The sequence below is a fragment of the Sorex araneus genome, chromosome 4, assembly GCF_027595985.1.
Source record: "Sorex araneus isolate mSorAra2 chromosome 4, mSorAra2.pri, whole genome shotgun sequence".
NCBI lineage: Eukaryota > Metazoa > Chordata > Mammalia > Eulipotyphla > Soricidae > Sorex > Sorex araneus.
Genome location: NC_073305.1, coordinates 53,813,376 through 53,835,737, shown reverse-complemented (window position 1 = coordinate 53,835,737; position 22,362 = coordinate 53,813,376). Strand labels below are relative to the sequence as shown.

The following is a 22,362-nucleotide window of genomic DNA, read 5'->3' as shown; positions in this document are numbered from 1 at the left end:
TGGTTCCTACTCATTAATTTCATGATTTTGTCACATAATTTAATGGTTCACATAAGACAGAAAAATAAACCAGATAAATTTAGGCAAAGTTATAAAAGATATAAATAACCTCTATTTACTTAAAAACTCTTTATCCAAAAACAGATATAAAATTCCATGTTTATGATAGTACTATTGTGTAGCTAATAGTACTTATTAGCTACCTATAGAACTCTGTGAGGCAACAATGTATGCACAAATGGAAGGAATAAATCTTAACTGATCTATGCTAATCATGTATCTTTTGTTTCCATATGCCAAATAAGTAACTTCCCAGGATCCTTTGCTGTTACAGGTTGACATGTTTATGACCTAACTATGTGAACAGTGAAACAAAAGGAGAAATCTGCTGGGAGGGTTATTCATTCAACGTAAAAAAAAAGAGTTATTCAGGAAGACATTTGTCCTCATCTTTTCTTACACAGGACAGCATAAGAAAAGTAATGCCTGACAAGCATTATCCTCAACGGGGAAAAACTAAGGGCCTTTCCTCTGAGATCGGGCACAAGACAAGGATGCCCACTCTCACCACTCCTCTTCAATATAGTACTGGAAGTACTTGCGATAGCTATTAGACAAGAAAAAGAGATTAAGGGCATCCAGATAGGAAGGGAAGAAATCAAACTCTCACTATTTGCAGACGACATGATACTATATCTAGAGAAGCCTAAAACCTCTACTAAGAAACTCTTAGAAACAATAGACTTATACAGTAAAGTTGCAGGCTACAAAATCAATACCCAAAAATCCATGGCCTTCATATATGCAAACAATGAGGCAGAGGAAAGGGACATGAAAAAAGCAATCCCATTCACAATCGTGCCCCAGAAAATCAAGTACCTCGGAATCAGCTTAACCAAGGAAGTAAAAGACCTTTACAAAGAAAACTACATAACGCTACTCCATGAAATCAAAGAGGACATGAGGAAATGGAAACATATACCCTGCTCGTGGATAGGGAGAATCAATGTTGTCAAAATGGCAATACTCCCTAAAGCATTATACAGATTCAATGCGATCCCTATAAGTATACCCATGACACTCTTCAAAGAAATGGATCAAGCAATCCTAAAATTCATATGGAATAACAAACGTCCAAGGATAGCTAAAACAATTCTTGGGAAAAAGATGATGGGAGGCATCACCATCCCCAACCTCAAACTTTACTACAAAGCAGTAACAATTAAAACAGCATGGTACTGGAACAAAGGCAGAGCCGTAGACCAATGGAACAGGGTGGAATATCCCTACACACAACCCCAAATGTATGACCATCTAATCTTTGATAAGGGAGCAAGAGATGTGAAGTGGAGCAAGGAAAGCCTCTTTAACAAATGGTGCTGGCACAACTGGACAACCACATGCAAAAAAATGGGTTTAGACCTTGACCTGACACCATGCACAAAAGTCAGATCAAAATGGATTAAAGACCTCAACATTAGACCACAAACCATAAGGTACATTGAAGACAATGTCGGCGAAACCCTCCACGATATTGAAGATAAAGGTATCTTCAAAGGTGGCACGGAACTAAGCAATCTAGTAAAAACAGAGATCAACAAATGGGACTACATTAAACTAAAAAGCTTCTGCACCGCAAGAGATACATTGACCAGAATCCAAAGACTATCCACAGAATGGGAAAGGATATTTACACAATACCCATCAGATAAGGGGTTGATATCAATGGTATATAAAGCACTGGTTGAACTCTACAAGAAGAAAACATCCAACCCCATCAAAAAATGGGGCGAAGAAATGAACAGAAACTTTACCAAGGAAGAAATACGAATGGCCAAAAGGCACATGAAAAAGTGCTCTGCATCACTAATCATCAGAGAGATGCAGATCAAAACAACCATGAGATACCACCTCACACCACAGAGACTAGCACACATCCAAAAGAACAAAAGCAACCGCTGTTGGAGAGGATGTGGGGAGAAAGGGACCCTTCTTCACTGCTGGTGGGAATGCCGACTGGTTCAGCCCTTCTGGAAAACAATTTGGACGATTCTCAAAAAATTAGATATTGAATTCCCATTTGACCCAGCAATACCACTGCTGGGAATATATCCCAGAGAGGCAAAAAAGTACAATCGAAACAACATCTGCACATGTATGTTCATCGCAGCACTGTTTACAATAGCCAGAATCTGGAAAAAACCCGAATGCCCCAGAACGGATGACTGGTTGAGGAAACTTTGGTACATCTATACAATGGAATACTATGCAGCTGTTAGAAAAAAGGAGGTCAAGAATTTTGTAGTTAAGTGGATGGGCATGAAAAGTTTCATGCTGAGTGAAATGAGTCAGAAAGAGAGAGACAGACATAGAAAGATTGCACTCATCTATGGTATATAGAATATCAGAGTGGGAGACTATCACCCAAGAACTGTAGAAATAAGTACCAGGAGGTTGACTCCATGGCTTCGAGGCTGGCCTCACGTTCCGGGGAAAGGGCAACTCAGAGAAGTGATCACCAACTACATTGTAGTCGAAGGCCATGTGGGGGAAGGGAGTTGCGGGCTGAATGAGGGCTAGAGACTGAGCACAGCGGCCACTCAACACCTTTATTGCAAACCACAACAGCTAATTAGAGAGAGAACAGAAGGGAATGCCTTGCCACAGTGGCAGGGTGGGGTGGGGGGGAGATGGGATTGGGGAGGGTGGGAGGGACGCTGGGTTTACGGGTGGTGGAGAATGGGCACTGGTGAAGGGATGGGTTCCCGAACTTTGTATGAGGGAAGTATAAGCACAAAAGTGTATAAATCTGTAACTGTACCCTCACGGTGATTCTCTAATTAAAAATAAATAAAATTTAAAAAAAATAAATAAATAAAAAATAAAAATAAAAAAAAAAATAAAATAAAAAAAAGAAAAGTAATGCCTGGGACTACAGCATTCACCCGTTGACCATAAGGCAATGAGCAGAGGGGAGAAAAGGGGAGGGGAGGGCGGAAAGGGCAGGGAGGGAAGGGGAAGGGGGAGGGAGGCAGGGGGCAATTAACATCCCAGATCCTTAATAAAATCATAAAATAAAAAAATAAATAACAGGCTTATTTGCTTACAAGTTTCTTAAAAACAAATACTCTAGGATATTCATTAGGTATGCTGCCATTGATGTAAACTCTTTACTGACAATAGTATCCTGTTTTCATACTGTGATTAAAAAATTAAACTATGTAAACTTTATAATTTAAAATTTTAGAAAAGCAATGGAGTGAAAAACTCATCATTTCACCCTACATAATCCTGCACCTAAAACACTTTTCCAAGAACAAATTGTTCTGTAACATTAAATAACAACAGAATTAAGAAAATAAACAAACTAAGAGGGACAAATAATAGGAAAAATCGATCCATACCCGTACCTTTCCGTGTGTTCTCCGTCACATCTACCCCAAACTGGATAATGTCACCAGAAAGAATTTCACATGGTGGGCTTTCTTCAGAGCCTCGACTTAATCTCTGGCTATTTATAAAGGTACCATTACTACTTTTAGTGTCTTGGAGATAAAACTGCAAAAACAAAATTGGGGGGAAAAAAGAGCCAAAGTTAATATTAATAATCCCAACACTGCTTTTTTAAAACAGTATTCTAAATTTGCAAACTTCTCCAGATGGGCTTTCCCCCATCAATTCAAACCACTCAATTTAACAAAGGTCCTCCATCAATATATATACACAACATAAGAACTCTAAAACAGGTGATTCAAAATCTAGCAAGATAAAATGATGTGATCACTTTGGAAAAGGTCAGAATGTATTCAAATGTCAAACACAGAGTAAGCCTATTACCAGTAGTTCTATCCTAGTTAATAAGGGAAGTAAAAGTCATATGTTCTCACAATTGTAAAGCATTCAAATGTCCAACATCAATGAACAGGTCAACAAAATTGTGTGTACACATATACAGTGTTCTACACAATTTTTAAAAAGTACTACTGATACATGTTACCACACAGACAAACTTTTAAGATACTACACAAGTAAAGCAGGCACAAAATAATATTATATAAGCTCCATTTATATTGAGTAACTAGAATTAGCAAATCTAAAGATAAAAAAGCACATTTGTGGCTGCAAGGCACTAAGACACTAAAGGAAATGGGGGTGAAGAGGTGGGGTGGTGATAAGGAGGTGGAGAATGACTGTTAATAGGTATACGGTTTTCTTAGGGGGTGATGCAAATATTCTCAAATTAGATAATGGTGACAATTACATAACTCTGAATCTACTAAAAACCAGTAAATCGCACAAATTTAAAGAGCAAAGTTTATATTAATTTTATCTCAATAATGCCATTTTTTAACTCACCTAAATAAAATTCTAATTCTTTCTTTCCATCTCACTCTCTGTAACTTTGTTCCTAGAATGTCTGGGTTAAATCAAAGAAGTGCTCACTACACTGGCAAGGCAATATATATAATTATAATCAGCAACATCAATCACCTAATACTTGCAAACAGGACCCACGGCTGATAGTACCTTCAGAAAAGGCATTGCCATAAAGCAAACTAGAGTACTAAAAACTAAAATACTAGAATCAACTGTATAGGTAAATACTTCCTGGCCTCCAAAACTTGACTTTCATCAATTTGGTAATCTTCCCTCTTTAAAACAGGAAAAGATAAAGGTAAGGAAAGCCAACCTATTTATTACCTACCTATGCAAAAAGAAATTAAGAATAAAAGGAATCACACCATCATCTTCCAAGAATTAAATAACCAAGAGAAAAATTAGTACCCTTCTTTTTGCATTTTGCTATACTCTCTCCCCGTTTATTCTAGCAATATTATTTCCACTTGAATTCCTTCCTAAAGAACAAAGAAAACTGATATTTGCTAAAAATATGTTAAACACAAGTTATGCCAACAGGCCTCATTTAATCTTAACATTAGGGCTATGATATAAATATTATTTCCATTTGTAAATGAAAAAAGTAACGCACAGGAAAGCATCTTTCCAAAGGTCACAGGCCTGGAGAACAGAAGGGCTAAAATTCATATACTAGGATTAAAAGGGCCATTTTCATCATTACCTCCCACTGACCTTTATGTTTCATTTTATCCTTCACTCCTCCCACAAGTTCTCTTCCAAAATAAACACACACCAAAAAAACAGCAAATTGCTAAAAATATGAAAATGGCATTACACTAATTTCAAGATGATAATTTAAGGACCACCAGGCTACCAATAAATGACTTTTCTATCTATAGCTCAAAAGAGTTCAACTAAATTTTAGCAAGCAGTTTGTGTATTTAATTACTGACCATTAATTAAGAAAATTATTGTGGCATTTTACAAGTTCTCTGAAATTTACAGGCCTTAACATTTTATAATAGAAATAACTGGCAACATGTTCCAGTTAGGCACTTATTCTCATTTTTTCACCATTAGTAATATCACTATCATACTGAATAAGAGATCTTGGTTTTAGTTTTGAATACAGACGCATTCCTGGAAAACATGGTGATAACCTCAATTCCTGTTTGGTCATTTTCAATCATGTATGTCTTACATGCCAAAAATGCAAGCAAAATTAATGGGCTACACTAGATTCACAGTGGTTTTCAAATTTCAACTTTTGATGCACTAGGGTAAATTAAGTGGACTATAACTAGCATTTTGATTTAAACATACTAAAAAAAAAATAAAAAACTACATGAAATGTGGCTCAATAATGCATGGGGAACTTGATTTTAAAAACAAAAGGGTGGGGGCTGGAGCGATAGCACAGCGGGTAGGGCGTTTGCCTTGCACACGGCTGACCTGGGTTCGATTCCCAGCATCCTATATGGTACCCTGAGCACCGCCAGGGATTATTCCTGAGTGCAGAGCCAGGAGTAACCCCTGTGCAGAGCCAGGTGTGACCCAAAAGGCAAAAAAAAAAAAAAAGGGGGTGCATTTATGTGTTGATAAATCTCAAGACCTTGTGCACATAGCTCTTATTTAATTCTAAAATCACAATATTCTTTTTTTTTTTTTTGAGGGGGTGAGGGGGCCATCAACCATCCAGTGCCCAAGATCTTACCTGGGGTTTCTACATGCAAAACATGCCTGTGAAGTCCTTTGAGCTAATTTTCTATGCCACCACTCAGTATGCCACACCACACAACTTCCTTTTAAAAATTTTAATCTCCCCATCACTCCTGGAGGGCTCAGGGGACAATATGGGGTGTCAGGGTTGAAACCCAGATTAGCTGCACACAAGGCAAGTGCCTTACTGGCTGTACTATGCCTACAGCCCTGTATCCTCCCCATTTATAAAACAAAAAACTTCAATTAAATAACTAAATAATTTTAATCAGTATTACTCTAGGTTCCTTTTATTCTGACAATCTACATTATTGTCCAAAGCACACTACAGCGCATTTAGTTTGTACGTGTCATTTACATTAGTTGCTCATTCTTTCTCTGTTCTCAACATACTAACAGATTTCAAACATATTAAACTAAAGTTCAAAATTATTACCACTAAAATCTACAAAGCAGGGCCCTGAGAAATAATATAGGGGTTAAGCATAGTTGAAATAGAGGATGCCTGGTTGGCATGGGCCTAATCTCTGGTTTGATCCCCAGCACCATATGTGGTCCCCTGAGAATCGAGCCAGGAATAACTCCTCAGCACTGCCAGGTGTAGCCTCCAAAATAAGTCTATAAAGCCTTACATAACCTAGACAGGGATACCGTCTCTTGACTCACACTAGCCTACACTCATGCCTGGAGCCTCTACACTTGTGTTTAGCTAGATTGCATTAGTTTATTTCCCTGCAGAAGAATATTTAAAAATCATGATTCTACATATGGAGCTGAACATATGTCTGTCTGTTACTACAGTAGTGATTCTATTTACCATCATGTCAGGTTCCTGAAGTTAAGATGTCAAATTGTTGCAAGGGACTGAGAAGGATCTGTGCTTACTTAAAGTCCCTTAATGCATTTCCCATGAGTGTGTTAGCTGCTCCTTTGTCACTTTTTTTTTTGGTGGGGGGGGGGCATATCTGAGGTGTACTCAGTAGGAATTCTTGGCTCTGCACTCAGAACTCACTCCTGTTGGTGCTCTGGGGCCATATCAGATGCTGGAGATAAAATGGGGTTGGCTAGTGCAAGGCAAGTGCCCTACAGAGAATGTACTATCTCTCTGGTCACTTTTAAGTCAGACTATCTCTCCTCTATGCTGATAAACCTTCATCTTATCAGGTCTTCCTCCACCCCCTTAAAAGAGATCAGATTTGATAATTCTGAAATGTTTTTTAAAATCTTTTTAATTTTAGCCTTATTTCCTAGTAGCCTAAGGAATGCTCAAGCAGCTCTAGTGTTTGCTCTATCCACAGGACATCCACTTTGATGTTGAGCAGGTGTGTAAGTAGCCCTAATTCATAAAACTCTATTGAGCTTGTGGCCAAAGTTTTATTTACACTGTTTTCAAGCTTTATCTTCAAGTGACTCCTTACTTTCTCCAGGAGGAAATTTAAAATTCCAGAAAACAGATAATGATGATGTGTAGGATGACATTACTTTGTCCTTTCCCTCCTTGCCACAAGTAGCTTGTCCCGGTTTTACCCAGAGTTTAGGCTTACCCCAGTCTCACCCATCAAGATGTTCCCGAATCTCTCCCATCCCTTTGTTTAGCTATAATCACTTCTCCATGTTCTCTTCCCCAAAACAGTTAATCCGAGGCTTTCCCTTAATCTGACTGCTAATTTGCAAGGTCAGACCTTCCTAGGATACTGAATTTATATTATATAAGTTAATATTGCCTTTCTCCTCTTCTTGTGCCTTTTGAATTATTTACTTTAAAGCTATGACTGTTTTGTATAGACACAAAAAGACAATATTATGTTTTTATAACTTAGGAATTAATTGGCCTCGAATATTCCCTCCCGGGCCTCTGCTTTCTCCACTTGAGCCTCAGTTGCCCTCAGTTCCTAGCACCCCAAAGTAGGGTCCCCGACGTGGGACAGGAAGGATCCAGGGCAAGCGGTGAGTTATGTGCTACCCTGGCATCGAGATGGGCCTGGCCAGAGTGCCTAATTCTTAACTATAAGTTAAGAGCTTGATCATAGACAAATGCTGTCATGATCCAATAGTAATTATGAGACTGGGACCCTGCAGGGATAGGAAAGACTGATCTGGCCTGAGCACTGTAGTCTGAGATTGAGATGGCCCCAGGAGAGCAATTCTATAAGCTTTAATGCATCTCTTATTGTGTCCATACAAAATAATTAATATTATGAATTCTTATATGTTTGCTGGCTGAGGAGAAGAGAAACACGTTCATGGGACTCCACCCTTGGGTGGATCCTCCTGCTGAAAGAGAATTAAGTCCTAGGAGAAGCATCCCCTAAGGGAAAGGACCTTACCCTATTGATGGTGACCACACCTATGTGTACGCCCCAACCCCCTCATGCTGTGGAGATTTAACTAGGCTGTGAGAGTGGGTTGGGGGGCCAGATCCACGGGCCAGATCCACGGGCCAGATCCACGAGCCAGATCCATGGGGCAGATCCACGGGGAGAGACCCAGGAGAGCGGGAGAGAAGCGGAGGGAGAGAATGAAATAAACGGATCGAGCAACCAGTTTGACCTTCTTCCTTCTTCCTTCCGTCGCCTGCCCTCGACTGACGGCACACACAGCGGTTCCTGGGCACCGAACGCGGGCGGTGAGACAGAGCCGCCTGGAGAGCCCGCGAGTGCACGCGCCCCCTCGGCGCGCCTTAGTTTAGTTTTTTACAATGATGAAAGGATATCCTTGGCCCATCAATCACCATCCCTGATCTCATTGTAATTTACAAAATTACATTCAATGACAAAGGTACAATACTTTACAAGTTGCATAATTTGCTCTGTGACCTTCAGAGAGCTCCTATTCATTCCACAAATGTTTTACATTGCTTTCTACTTTACTGTAATCTGCAAATACTTTAATTTACCCTATAATGAAAAACTGATTATTGGTAGCCCTTTCTACATAATAGGCTTTGCAATATTCAAACACCAACAGATGAATAGTATTTGAAATAAAACTTCAGTACAATAAACAGGTCAGAGACCAAAAGCAAATTGATACTCTAAGGGGAGTGCTTAATATGTGAATGCAAAGTAAATTATAATCTATGTGGTGGATGTACCACCAGCTATTTGAGTCACCACCTAAACCAAAAAGGCAGGCTGAAATAGAAAAATTAAAATCCCAGGGACCACATAATAGTCAGAAAACCTCCATGTAATCAGAATCTATTCGTGAGGAGCTTTAGAAAGATAATAGTCAAATCAGTTACTAAAAATTCACTAGACAGTATGGTGGCCAATTTGAGAAGAGAAACTGGAAATTAAAATGGATTATCATTTCAAGTCAATAATAACCACGTAAGATCTATTGGCTAAAGAGACAATATAGAGGGTAGGGCACTTGCCCTTCATGCAACAGAGCAGGGTTCAATTTCCAGTCTCACATATGGTCCCCCAAGTCTCTCCAGGAGTGATGCCTGAATGCACACTACGAGTAAGCTCTAGTGTTGGGTTTGACCCAAAAAAAAAAAATTCTAACAAGGCTGGAAAATTCGGAGTCATATAAATTCATAAAACTACCAACCAAAGCCATACTCCAGGATAACAGGGTAAGATTCTACTGCAGAACAGGATAAAGGTGTTAAGAACAGTGCCGATAAAGGTCTAAAAGGCAGGGCAGAGACACCATACAGTAGTTAAAGTGCTTAGTTGACCTCAATTCAATCTCCCAAACAAAATAAAAAATCTTCAAAAGAATAAGAAAGTCACCATATTTTCTGAACATTTACAAAGCAACAGAAGAGGAACTTCACAGAGTCATGAGTCTGGGTGTGGCTCACATAAATGAGCAACAGGGATGGGCAGATAGTACAGCAAATTGGGTGGTTTCCTTGCACATGACCAACCCAGTTTTGATTCTCAGCACCCCAAAAGGTCCCCTGAGCACCACTAAGAGTGAACCCTGTGCAGAAAGCCAGGGAAAGTCCTGAGCGCTGCCAGGTGTGGCCTCAAAACAAGAAACAAAAAATAAATAAAAATAAAAAGAGAAAATAAAATAAGCCGTGGGCTGGAGAGATAGCCCTAGCACTACATATAGGCTTCTGAGATCCCTGCCAGGAGTGATCCTTGAGGACAGAGCCAAGAGTAAGCCCTGAGCACCACTGACTGTGGCCCAAAAATGCAACTGGGGGTGGGGGGGAGGCAAAAGAAAAATATCAATGTGTTCCATACAAGGTTCCAAAGAGTTTTTTTTCTTAAGTGTTGAAAAAAAACAGAATAACATCCCCACAAGATAACCGAAGGAAACACATCAACAATAAAAAATTATTTCAAAACAAACTAAAACTAAAATATATTAACAATTTAAGACATGATAAAAGACAGTTATAAAATCCCAGGGAAAAAGGTGGAAGAATTCAAAAGAGATAAAAAATAAAAGGGAAAGCAATTTCAGAAATAAATTCAACATTAGGACTGGTGTCTTCCCCCATTTTCTCTCTCTCTCTCGCTCTTTCTCGCTCTCTCTCTCCCCCCCTCTGACATAATACATATATACACATATATAATACATATATGTACATATGTACATATATATCAGACAGCATTAGCATAAAGGCAAGAGGGGCAATTTTTTTTTTTGCTTTTTTCTTTGGGTCACACCCAGCGATGCTCAGGGGTTACTCCTGGCTTTGCACTCAGGAATTACTCCTGGCAGTGCTTGGGGGACCATATGGGATGCTGGGGATCGAACCCGGGTCGGCCGCATGCAAGGCAAACGCCCTACCCGCTGTGCTATTGCTCCGGCCCCAAAAGGGGCAAATTTTTAAAATCAAAAAAGTTGTCATTAGTAAACAGCAAAGCAGGCAACTTCCAGTTCCAGTATCCTGCAGAAATGCTGACTACCATGCAGAAATGATCTGAAACCAATTTTGCTAGAACTTAGTGAACACTAAATTTAAAAAAGCAGCTTTAAAATGGTATGAAAGCAATCGTTGTTCCGCTCAGTAAAATGAGTCTTTGAAAGAGATCAACCTGCACTCCTAGTGTGGGAACCCGGTACCTGTTTCCCCAGAGACAGCAGATCTAAATCATAAACTATTGTGTATGTTCTAATCTGCTGAGGGTTACCTCAGACTGATATAACTTTCCTGTTAATCTTTCCCCTACATAGCTTAATTTGGAACTTACCTAGGCTGGAAAAGCAACAGATGGTTGGAAGGGGAGTTTAATACTCAAGTGGGTCAGAGTCCATCAATGAAATATACCGTATCAAGAGAAAAGATGAAAAAAACTATGATCAACTCAACTACGGAAAGAAAGACATCAGAGAAAAAAATCCCACACATTTTTATGACAGAACCATTCAAAAGGCTGCATTAAAAGGAAACTTCTTCAACTTGATGAAAAATAGTTACTCATCCCTCTCAAAAATAATGCACGCTAAAAGTATTTGACAATGACTGAAAGCTTTCTTCCAAACATCAAAAACCAAAGTAAGTCCACCTGCATCACTCCTATGCAATACTGCAGCAGAAATGCTAGCAAGACACAAGAAAAAAATAAATAAATAGCATCCAAATTAGATAGAAAATACAATACTTGCAGATGACATCATTCTATAGATGAAAAACCCATATAAAATACAAGAGAGCTACCAGAGCTAATACACAACTTCAGCTACGTTCTAGCAATAAATAAACATATAAATACACAAAAAAAATCTGTGCTTCTATACATTAGCAAGAAACAAGTCCAAAAAGAAATTAAGAAAGTTATTCTATTTACAATAATAATCTAAGTAGGGGCTGGAGTGACAGCACAGCGGGTAGGGCGTTTTTGCTTTGCATGTGGCCAACCCGGGCTCGATTCCCAGCATCCCATATGGTCTCCCGAGCACTGCCAGAAGTAATTCCTGAGTGCAAAGCCAGGAGTAATCCCCGGGCATCGCTGGGTGTGTCCCAAAAAGCAAAAAATAAATAAATGTTTAAATAATAATAATAATGTAATTAAAACACCAAGAAAATATTTAAAGATTTGTACACTGAAGACTACAAAATAATCACTGATAGAAAAATAAGACAAATAGAAAGACACTGTGTATCCCTGTGCTGGAAGACAAAACTGCTAAGATGTCAGTATTAATCATAAGTGGATCAAGCAGCAGGAAAGACAGTACAGTGGGAAAGTTGTTTTCCTTGCATGTGCCTGACTCAGGCTGAATCCCCAGATTCCATTTGGTCCTACAAGCACAGCCAAAAATCACCTCTGAGCACAGAGTTAGTAGTAAGCCCTGAGCAGCCACGTGTAGTTCCCCCCAAAGAAAAACTAAAGGAGCGTATCAACAGATTTAATGCAATTTCTAGAAAAATTCCAAGTCTTTTTCTTCTTTTTGGTAGAAATAAAAGTTATTCCTCATATTTATATTAAAATTCAAGGGAACTTAAATAAGTAAATCCATCTTTATAAAAAAAAAGTTGGAGGATCCACACTTATTTCAAAACTTACTACAAAGCGACAATAATTAAAATAGTCTAGCAAAGGAAAACGAAAGCCCAGAAATAGACCTGTGTGTGAATCTAAAATCAACTGAAATTTTTAACAGTTGTGCAGCCACTCTCAGCAATGTTCAGAAACTGTGGAGCTCAGTCCTGCTCATACAGCCCATACAGCTAAATGAATTCCATATAGCCCACACAGCTGAATTCTGTTAAAGGTGTCAAGTTCATCCAAAGGCAAAAGAATAGATTCCTTAGTTTTACTAAGGTAAAACTAAGTGCTGGGACAAATGGCTAACCAAAGGCAAAAGAATGCAGTTGGGGGGCTGGAGAGATAGCACAGCGGGTAGGGCGTTTGCCTTGCACGCGGCCGACCCGGGTTCAAATCCCAGCATCCCATATGGTCCCCTGAGCACGGCCAGGAGTAATTCCTGAGTGCAGAGCCAGGAGTAACCCCTGCGCATCGCCAGGTGTGACCCAAAAAAGCAAAAAAAAAAAAAAGAATGCAGTTGGGCTGAAGGGACCGCTGGCTGTGTCTTATGTGGCAGAGTGGATGCACTGGATGGCAAGCCCTAGGCTGGATACCAGACAGCGCATGGCCTTTCTGATCAATCACCAGGCATAGCCCTGGTGAGAACCACATAGTGCTAGGTGGAAAATTGTCAGAAATGGTCTCCCAAAATAAAAAATCAAAAGAATGAAATTGGGGGCCAAAGAAAGAGTACAGTGAGGTAAGGTGTTTGCTCTGTAAAGGATTCAATCTCTGGCAACCTGTACGGTCCCTTGAGCCCTCCAGGAGTGATTCCCAAGTACAGAATCAAGAGTAAGCCCTGAGCATTATTAAGTGTGGCAAAAATGAGGGAAATGGAGAAAGACAAGAAAAGGGAAAGGGGAAGAGGAAGAGGAAGGGCAAGGAAGGGGGGAAAGGGTAAAAGAAAAGAAAAAGGAAAAGAATTGGATCCTTATTTAATACCAATGTAAAAATTAATATAAATAGATCAAAAACCTAAATGTAAAATGAACTCAAAAATCATAAAAAGTTTTGGCTTATTGGGGCACAGACTCAGAAATTACTCCTGGCGGTGCTCAGGGAACCATATGGGATGCCAGGAGTTGAACCCAGGTCAGCCACATGCAAGGCAAACGCTCTCTACCCACTATGCTATCGCTCCAGCCCCCAAAATTGTAAAAATAAATCAATAGAATCATTTTGAATTCTGTCTTTTCTCTTCTCCTTCTGGGATTATACTCCAAAAAGTGTATGCTGATTCATTTGATACTGCCCAGAGGTCTCCCAGGTACTTTCCCTTTCTTTCATCTTTTGCTTCTGTTTCTCAGAATAACTTTAACGACCATATCCTCAAGTTTTGTGACTCTTTCTTACCTCTGCCCCAACCTGCCTACATAGCTGTTTTAACCAGTTTTTTTTTCTACCAACTGTACTTTTTTTTTGTTTGTTTTGTTTTGTTTTGGGGCCATACCTGACACTACTTAGAGGTTACTCCAGACTATGCACTCAGAAATTACTGAGCAGTGCTCAGAGGACCATACAGGATGCCAGGGATCAAACCCAGGTTGGTTGTGTGCAAGGCAAGTGCCTTACTTGCTGGACTATTGCTCTGGCCCTCAGCTGTACTTTTTACAATTTTCATCCTTCCCAGTGATATATCCCACTTGTACAGGGTTCTCCTGATTTCCCAGAGTCCTTTGCTATTATATTTCTCTAGCATTCCATTTAAAATAACTAAAATGTTTGTCAAAAAAGTTCAATGCATAAGCATCCTGAAAATGGGGTGTTTTCTGTTGTTATTCTATTGTTATTCTATTCTATTATTCTATTGGTCAGTTTTCTCCGTCCACCAGTTTTCTCCCTGCCATTTTTGAAGGGTCATATCGATCAATCAACTACAGATGTGTGCACATGTACGTGTGGTGTTTTTAGTCAGTTCATTGTTTGTCTGTCTGTTTATGTGGAACACCGGAGTGTAGGAGCCAGAGTGAAAATAAGTAGTAGAAATTAGACCTGGGGAAGCAGGATCATCACAAGAGATCAAAGTGATATGCAGTTGAGCAACTTAAAGAGTCTAGATGATTTTGGAACTTATTAGATCAGGTTTAAACAAAGATTTCTTATCAGAATGTTGAACATACAGAGAAAGCAAAATTCTCAATCTAAATTTTTCATTGGAAAAACATTAATGGCTATTAACAGTTGAAATTCTTTTTAACTTAAGAATCTGTACTATCTAGGAAGAGCTGCAGAACTAGAGCCTAAAACTAAAATGAAATAAAGTTCAGAGAATGCAAGGATTTATCTTACAAGCCTCAGCCAATTTTAATGAAAAAATTAGGTCAGTTTACAAACAACAGAGGTACAGAAGCCATTAAAGTTTCCTCATGTTTTCATAAACACTGGCAGTTCAAGTGTTTTTTTCTATGCTAATATCAAAGTTTGGAAAAAAAAACCAAAGGGCTTTTTCTGTGTCTGAAAGCATGTTTGTATTCTTGTGGAATTGTTGAAAGTATCTGGTATAGAAAGTTCATGATTTTAAATAACTAAGGTAGAAGAATTATTGAAATTAAGTCAAAGAAGGTTTTATCATGTTTTATAAGAATTGATGGGTCAAAGGTCTTATACTATTATATCAATGTACATGTGTACCTGGACTGGAGCGATAGCACAGTGGATAGGGCATTTGCCTTGCACGCAGCCGACCTGGGTTCAATTCCTCCATCCCTCTTGGAGAGCCCAGCAAGCTACCGAGAGTATCTCACCCACACAGCAGAGCTACCCGTGGGGTATTCAATATGCCAAAAACAGTAACAAGTCTCACAATGGAGATGTTACTGGTGCCTGCTGGAGAAAATCAAGCAATGGGAAGACAGTAACAGTGATTCTATTGGTATTGTGGGGGGTTCTGAGGGATCACAGGGTCCACTCCCAGTAACATTCTACCTCGAGTGGCCCATATAGGGCCGCTTTGGAGTTAGCAATACCTGGGGCAATCACAGCCGTCCAGGTGGTGCTCAGGGGGCTATGCAATGCTGGGAATTCAGCTACAGGTTTAGCAAGAGCAAGGTATATACTTCAGCTCTTTTGAGCTATCTCCCTGGCTCCTGAGGAATGCCTTTATCATATGTTTTTTTCTATGAATGAACTATGACTTTCTATTTCTATGTATGCTCCCCAATGTCTGTGTGAGCGTGTGTGTGTGTGTGTGTGTGTGTGTGTGTGTGTGTGAGAGAGAGAGAGAGAGAGAGAGAGAGAGAGAGAGAAAGAATTGGGATTTCTTTGTTTTGGAGTTATATCCAGCAATGCTCAGGGCTGGGCTTACTCAAGTGTTACCCCTAGAAATGCTCAGGGGACCACTGAGTGCCAGGGATCAAAGTGGGACCTTCCACATGAAAAATACATACTCAGCTGAGCTCACTCTCCTGGACCAAAATTGGAATTCTGAGTGTTAATAATGTGATATTCTAGTAATCAAGCCCTCCCCACCCACCCCCCCGCAAATTAGTGGTTACGTGATAAAATGCCACAGATATCTTAACACTACATTCCTGTGTGTCTCTAAAGTCTTATCTCTATAGTCACTCAATAACCTGACAGAGATTTACATAATGCCAAATTCAATAAGAAAAAAAAAAAAGGGGTGTGTGTGTGGAGTTGGAGTTGGGAACTGTCTCTTTAAATCCTTGACAGATGTCAAGATAAGCTATTGATATTTTTGAGGTTTGATAAAATAAAAGTCAGTCACTATGTTGGCCTTTCAGCAATCAAAACACAGTGATTAAAATACAATCTTAGGAAACATCAAACTAATACAGAGGGTAACTCACTTGACTTGCATGTGGCTGATCCTAGTTCAATCACCAGCATCATATGTGGTTCCCCGAGTCTCACCAGGAATGATTCATAAGCACAGAGTCAGGAGTAAATCTGAGCACAAGTGAGTTTGTTCTAGATTCCTCCATCAAAAAATAAAGCAACAATCACAGCAACAAAAGCTACAACTCTTAAGTTTTTAAGGACATGCAAGTCATACCAAGAACCATGAGCAATCATACTTAAAGCTGGCTAGATGCTAGAAAATGAAAGATGGTAGTCACTCTACAAGACACCAAAATTCTCTTAAATTTTACCTTTTTCTTTCTCTATTAAGCTCCCTGGTTACTAAATATATTTGACTAGACTACAGAGTTCCAAAATAATTGCTTCTAACAGCTCAGCCTAACTCAATATCCTTCTTGTGAAAGAACAATTTTTGGTACTTCATTTTCTATGATATCATTCCCATTAGTCATATTTCAACCTACAAAACTTTTATCAGGCCAAATGAAACAAGTTCCTACTCTGTAATAAAAGTTATCATTCATTAACTGTATGTTTCTGATCCTAAGATAATCCTACCAAGTAGACATTATATTATCCATTTTATAAGAAATTCAGTTTCAATTATCTTAATCTCTATTATATTATCTATTATATTAGATTATGTTAATCTCTCTATATAAGGACTTGCATGCCCTTAAAAACTTAATACTCTATTCTTCAAAACCTCCAGACTACATGTGAGACCCTGAGTTCCATCCCCAGCATCACAAAAAACAAAATACCTAAGAAGCTCAATTTGGGTCAAGAAGATAGCCCAAAAGGCTGGAACACATGCTTTGTTTGTGAGAGTGCTGGGTTCAACTTCTAGTCCTGCATGGTCCTGAATACTACTGAGAACAACCCTTAAGCACTGTCTGGGGATTAGCCCCTAAGCATTGCCAGGTGTGACTGAAAAGAAAATTAATAAACCAAAAAGTCCCTTGAGATGTCTTTTAAATTTCTGTTTTGTTACATTTTCCTGAAGCAATTAGAATAGGAAGAGCCCATGTCAACTCTTAACTACACCAGGAATGCAAATCATTTCATTTATGACTTTCATTTGGTACCAGTCTTGAAGAGATTGTGTATCGAACAAATCAAATGCAGAGCAGCTATATACTAAGAAAAGAGCCAGAGGAAAAAGAGTTGGATTGCCTTGAATGCAGTTTACCTAGGTTTAACCGCAGGATTCCCTAATCCTGGCCTGGAGTGGTTCCTGAGTATAAAGCTGCAGTAAATGCTGAGCACAGCCTGGTGTGGCACACAAAAAACAACCTTCTACCCCACACGTCAGCCCCACTACACATGTGTGCGTGCGTGCGCGCGCGCGCGCACACACACACACACACACACACACACAGGGAATAAACTAAGAATAGGAAGAGACTTCACATGCATGAGGTCAGGCTGAATCCCAGGCACCACATGGTATTCAAGCATCACAATGAGCAATTCCTGAGCAAAGAGCCAGGGGTAGTACCCAAGAATTACCAGACACACCCAAAAGAAGGGGGGGGGGGTAGAGACAGAGACACACAGAGAGACAGAGACAGAAAGACAGACACAATGAGTGTGTGGGGGGGAGAGAGAGAGAGAGAGAGAGAGAGAGAGAGAGAGAGAGAGAGTTAAGAGGGCCTTATGTGTGAGACCCTGGATGTGATTCCTGCTACCACATGACCCAAACACCACCAAACCCAAGCACCACCAGGAACTGCCATGGTATGCTAAATATGGCAGGGAGTGGCTCCCCCCAAAAGAAAAAGAATAAATTGAAAAAGTATGAATCAAGCACTAAAATCCTGAAAGGCTGGTTGAGAAATATAGTTCGGCAGTCAGTTGCTAAGCAGGCACTTAGCAGTGCGGGTGGTGATATGAATGAAAGGCAAGGGGGAGGAAGAGGAGGTGGAACAGGTACTGAAGCACATTTATATATAGTTAAGGCCCAGCCCGAGAGGGTAATAAAAGCCAAAGAAAGAAAACAAGAAGAATGAAGCTGTTGAAAAAGGGCATTGCACATTAATTTTTTTTTTTTTTTTTTTTTTTTTTGCTTTTTGGGTCACACCTGGCGATGCACAGGGGTTACTCCTGGCTCTGCACTCAGGAATTACCCCTGGCCGTGCTCAGGGGACCATATGGGATGCTGGGATTTGAACCCGGGTCGGCCGCGTGCAAGGCAAACGCCCTACCCGCTGTGCTATCTCTCCAGCCCCATGCACATTAATTAAGGACACAAGAACTGAAGCTTCTTCTCACTCTCTTATCTGCTTTGGGAGCCACACTTGGCAGTCCTTGGGCACCTATGCGGTGTCAGGACCTAACCCGGGCTTCCAAAACACAAAGCTTGGGGCAAGAGCAATAGTACAGCAGGTAAGACGTTTGCCTTGCATGCAGCAGACAGGGGTTTGATCCCAGACATTCCACATGGTCCCCCAAGCCCACCAGGACTAAGCCATGAGCACGAAGGGTGTGGCCAAAAATAAAAAAAAAAAGGGCAAAGCTTCCGTTCAGACCATTAAGCTATCTCTCTAGGGATTAAGATCTTTCCAGAATTAAGATTTCTTAAAGGAAATCTACTACTAAAGTATTTCATTAAAATGTTGCTTTCAGAAATCTACTTAACAGCTCTGATAACCTAGCAGCTGTGTGTAGGATGAACTAAAGTGGGAGTCATTAGAATTAAGGAGATCCACGAATTGACATTTTTGCCACCAACAATTTAATTATTTCTTAAGAGTACTTAAAAGTCTAAATGCACATGTTCAACATGAGTATGTTTATCTAACATTCCTAGCTTCTCAAACCAATAAAGCACCATATGTTCCAGTGTACTTGGGATGACTCAGTCATGTGCTGCCGGCCTGGTTTTGGTGGTTGGGACTGGTGATGCTGGGCATCAAAAGTGTCACATCAAGCAGTGCTGGGAGGGGTATGAGGAGAGAGCACAGCATTAAGGGACTAAATCTGGGACAAGAGTTTGCCAGGCAATCCCTCAGCTCTGTGGCCTCTCTATCCAGACCCTAATTTTTGTTTGTTGTTATGGCTGACTTAGGGTTATTTTTAGTTTCAAGAGGCCACAAAATCAAAGTGGTACTACTAGACGTTGAACCCAGAGCACCTTTGCATAAGAAATATGTTGCTTTATTCTGTTTTACTGTCACTACTGGAATCACACTTGGCAGTGCTCAGGGACCACCAAGGCCACAACAGACAGGGCTGGAGTGAAAGATATAAGGAATATGGTGTTCAAGATCAAATTCAGGCCCTCAAACGTGCAAAGGCCCGAAAACGTGCAAAGCAAGAATGCTCTACTGCTCTTGTTTCCAGACCCAAAGCTTTAATTTTTGGTTTGCCTGCAATAAGTTTAAACAAAACAAACAAAAAATACTGTTTTTGGGCCACACCTGGCTCTACACTCAGCGATCACTCCTAGTGGGGCTTGCAGGACTATATGCACTGTCTATAGCACTGTCGGTCCATTGTCCATCGATTTGCTCAAGCAGGCACTATCTCGAGCAAGCGTACATCTCCACTGTTGTTACTGTTTTCACTTGTTACTGTTTTTGGCATATCGAATACGCCACAGGTATCTTGCCAGGCTTTGCCATGTGGGTGGGATACTCTCGGTAGCTTGCCAGGCTCTCCCAGAGGGACAGAGGAATTGAACCCGGGTCGGCTGTGTGCAAGATAAATGCCCTACCCACTATGCTATCACTCCAGTCCTATATGAGGTGTAGGAAATCAAATACAGGTCAGTTGCATGCAAGATAAGAACATTACCCACTGTTCTACCCAGCCCCCAAAGCTATGATTTTTAAAAAAATTTTATTGAGATTCAATGGCCAAAAGCTATAATTTTAAAACTACATTAAAACAGAAATTCCCAAACGAATCTGGCCTATCACTACCCACTTTTAAGAAACAAAATTAGTCAGCACTCCCCTAGAAATCAAACTTCTTTAAGGGAACCAACAGAAAGCAACCCCCCAGTTGTGCCTGAGGCTATTACCACCAGCCTCTATGATTCCAGCAACCCCAGGGGACAGTTTTCACCCATTTTGGGAAAGACTGTACTAAAGTGGTAAAATATAATGTTTTAGTCTGATAGAAATACACTAAGAAAAGTGGTGGGATGTTCTTGACAAAGTGAAATTTCACACATAAACTAGAATGGTCTTGTCAACATACCACACAAAGGTCTTGGAAAAGTTGTGACTTGTCAGAAATTTTTAAATCTCTAAGTGACGTTCCAGACATTGTCACTGTATAGTGAGTATGAGTTCATAAAAAAAAATATATAGTGTTTCTATCTTTCTATTTAGGAATAGAAATAAAATATGAAGAATGGAAACAGGAAAGATTGGAGAATTTTGTTTTCACTTGTGGAACACCCCAGACTGCTTAGAGGCTACTCCCAGCTGTGCCCAGGGGACCACATGGTACAGGGAATTAAACCCAGCATGTCTACCACATGCAAAAAAAAGCATGTGCTCAGCTTGTTGAGCTTCTCTCCAACCCCAGAATTCTTTATATTTAATTAAAAGCACTACAAAACACAAAGGGGTATTGTCATGTTTAAAATAAACAATGTTAGCCATGCTGAACCGTCCTGCAATAAGTTTAAACAAAACAGACAAAAAAATACTGTATCCCCTCTTTATCTGATAGTTAAAAAAACACAACTATAGAATAGCAACCTTGTTTGCAAAAGAAAGTATTTACAATAAGAAAATATTTACAAAAGGAAATTATATTCACCTTTTTGGAAAATACAAGCCAAAATATATCACTATGGGATAGCCTTATATAATGCTTAATAGTGCACAAAGTGGGCTTGATCTAAGGACAGCTAATATTAATTTATACAGTCATTAAGTGGCAGGTGAGAGGGATGACTTGAAGACTATCAAAACTGACAAAAATAGAAATCTAAGTCTGTTTTTAATGGGGGATAAGGGAGGCTTGGAGGGAGAAATCTGAGCCACACCTGGCAGTGCTTAGGAGTCATTCCTGGTGGGACATAGGGATCAAACTGAGGTCAGCTGCATGCAATGCAACCATCTAATCCTTTCCAACCCACAATCTAGCTCTAGTTTAAAGGAAAAAGTCTGTCCACTCATAAAATAATTTGGCAAACCATTCAACAGATATTTTAAAAGACACAAATACTAACATCTTCCTCTAGAAAAGAACATTTATAGGTTTAAAAAAATTGTTTTAAAGGTAACACAAATTGGAGGCAGGAAGTAAGGTGCTTACTTTGCATTGCACCAATCCTGATTCAAATCCTAGGCACCATATATATAGTCCCCTAGAGGTCACTCCTGAGCACGGAGTCAAGAGCAGTCCTTTGATACTGCCAGCTGTGACTCAAACCCACCCCCATGAAAAAAGTTAATACAAATAATTGCGATGATGATTTTTTCCATACTTTAACCATAACCAAATACTTGTTAGCTTATACTTCTATTTTAATGCTTAAAACACCTGATACTTAGTGATGTTCTCTGAATATTAGTGATATCTATATTCAAGGTATCTTGTTTCTCAAGACACTGTCAATATGTACACTCATGGACGAGTTATTTAAAAATTATAATATACTTAGTGATCAAGAATATGTATATGAGGTTCTTGAAGTTTGACCTCCAGCACCACAAAAAATATATATATTAAAAACTTTTAAATAGAAATTCTGTTTTGAACCTTTATTGCAAACCACAACAGCTAATTAGAGAGAGAAAACAGAAGGGAATGCCTTGCCACAGTGGCAGGGTGGGGTGGGGGGGAGATGGGATTGGGGAGGGTGGGAGGGACACTGGGTTTACGGGTGGTGGAGAATGGGCACTGGTGAAGGGATGGGTTCCAAACTTTGTATGAGGGAAGTATAAGCACAAAAGTGTATAAATCTGTAACTGTACCCTCACGGTGATTCTCTAATTAA

The 22,362-nt window shown here is 39.8% G+C and overlaps 1 protein-coding gene across 29 annotated transcripts in view; it reads right to left on the bottom strand.

Moving 5' to 3' along the window:
• The window catches only part of SLMAP (sarcolemma associated protein), a 148,203-nt gene that overhangs the window by 79,358 nt on the left and 46,483 nt on the right, over window positions 1–22,362 (bottom strand). For 18 of the 29 annotated variants that reach the window (XM_055134426.1, XM_012934493.2, XM_055134440.1 and 15 more), the window contains exon 2: window positions 3,411–3,558. In XM_055134426.1, coding sequence (XP_054990401.1) covers window positions 3,411–3,558 — 148 coding nt within the window. Of the gene's footprint in view, window positions 1–3,404; window positions 3,559–22,362 lie in introns of all 29 variants that reach the window. The other 11 variants (XM_055134425.1, XM_055134424.1, XM_055134439.1 and 8 more) reach the window with 1 other exon arrangement.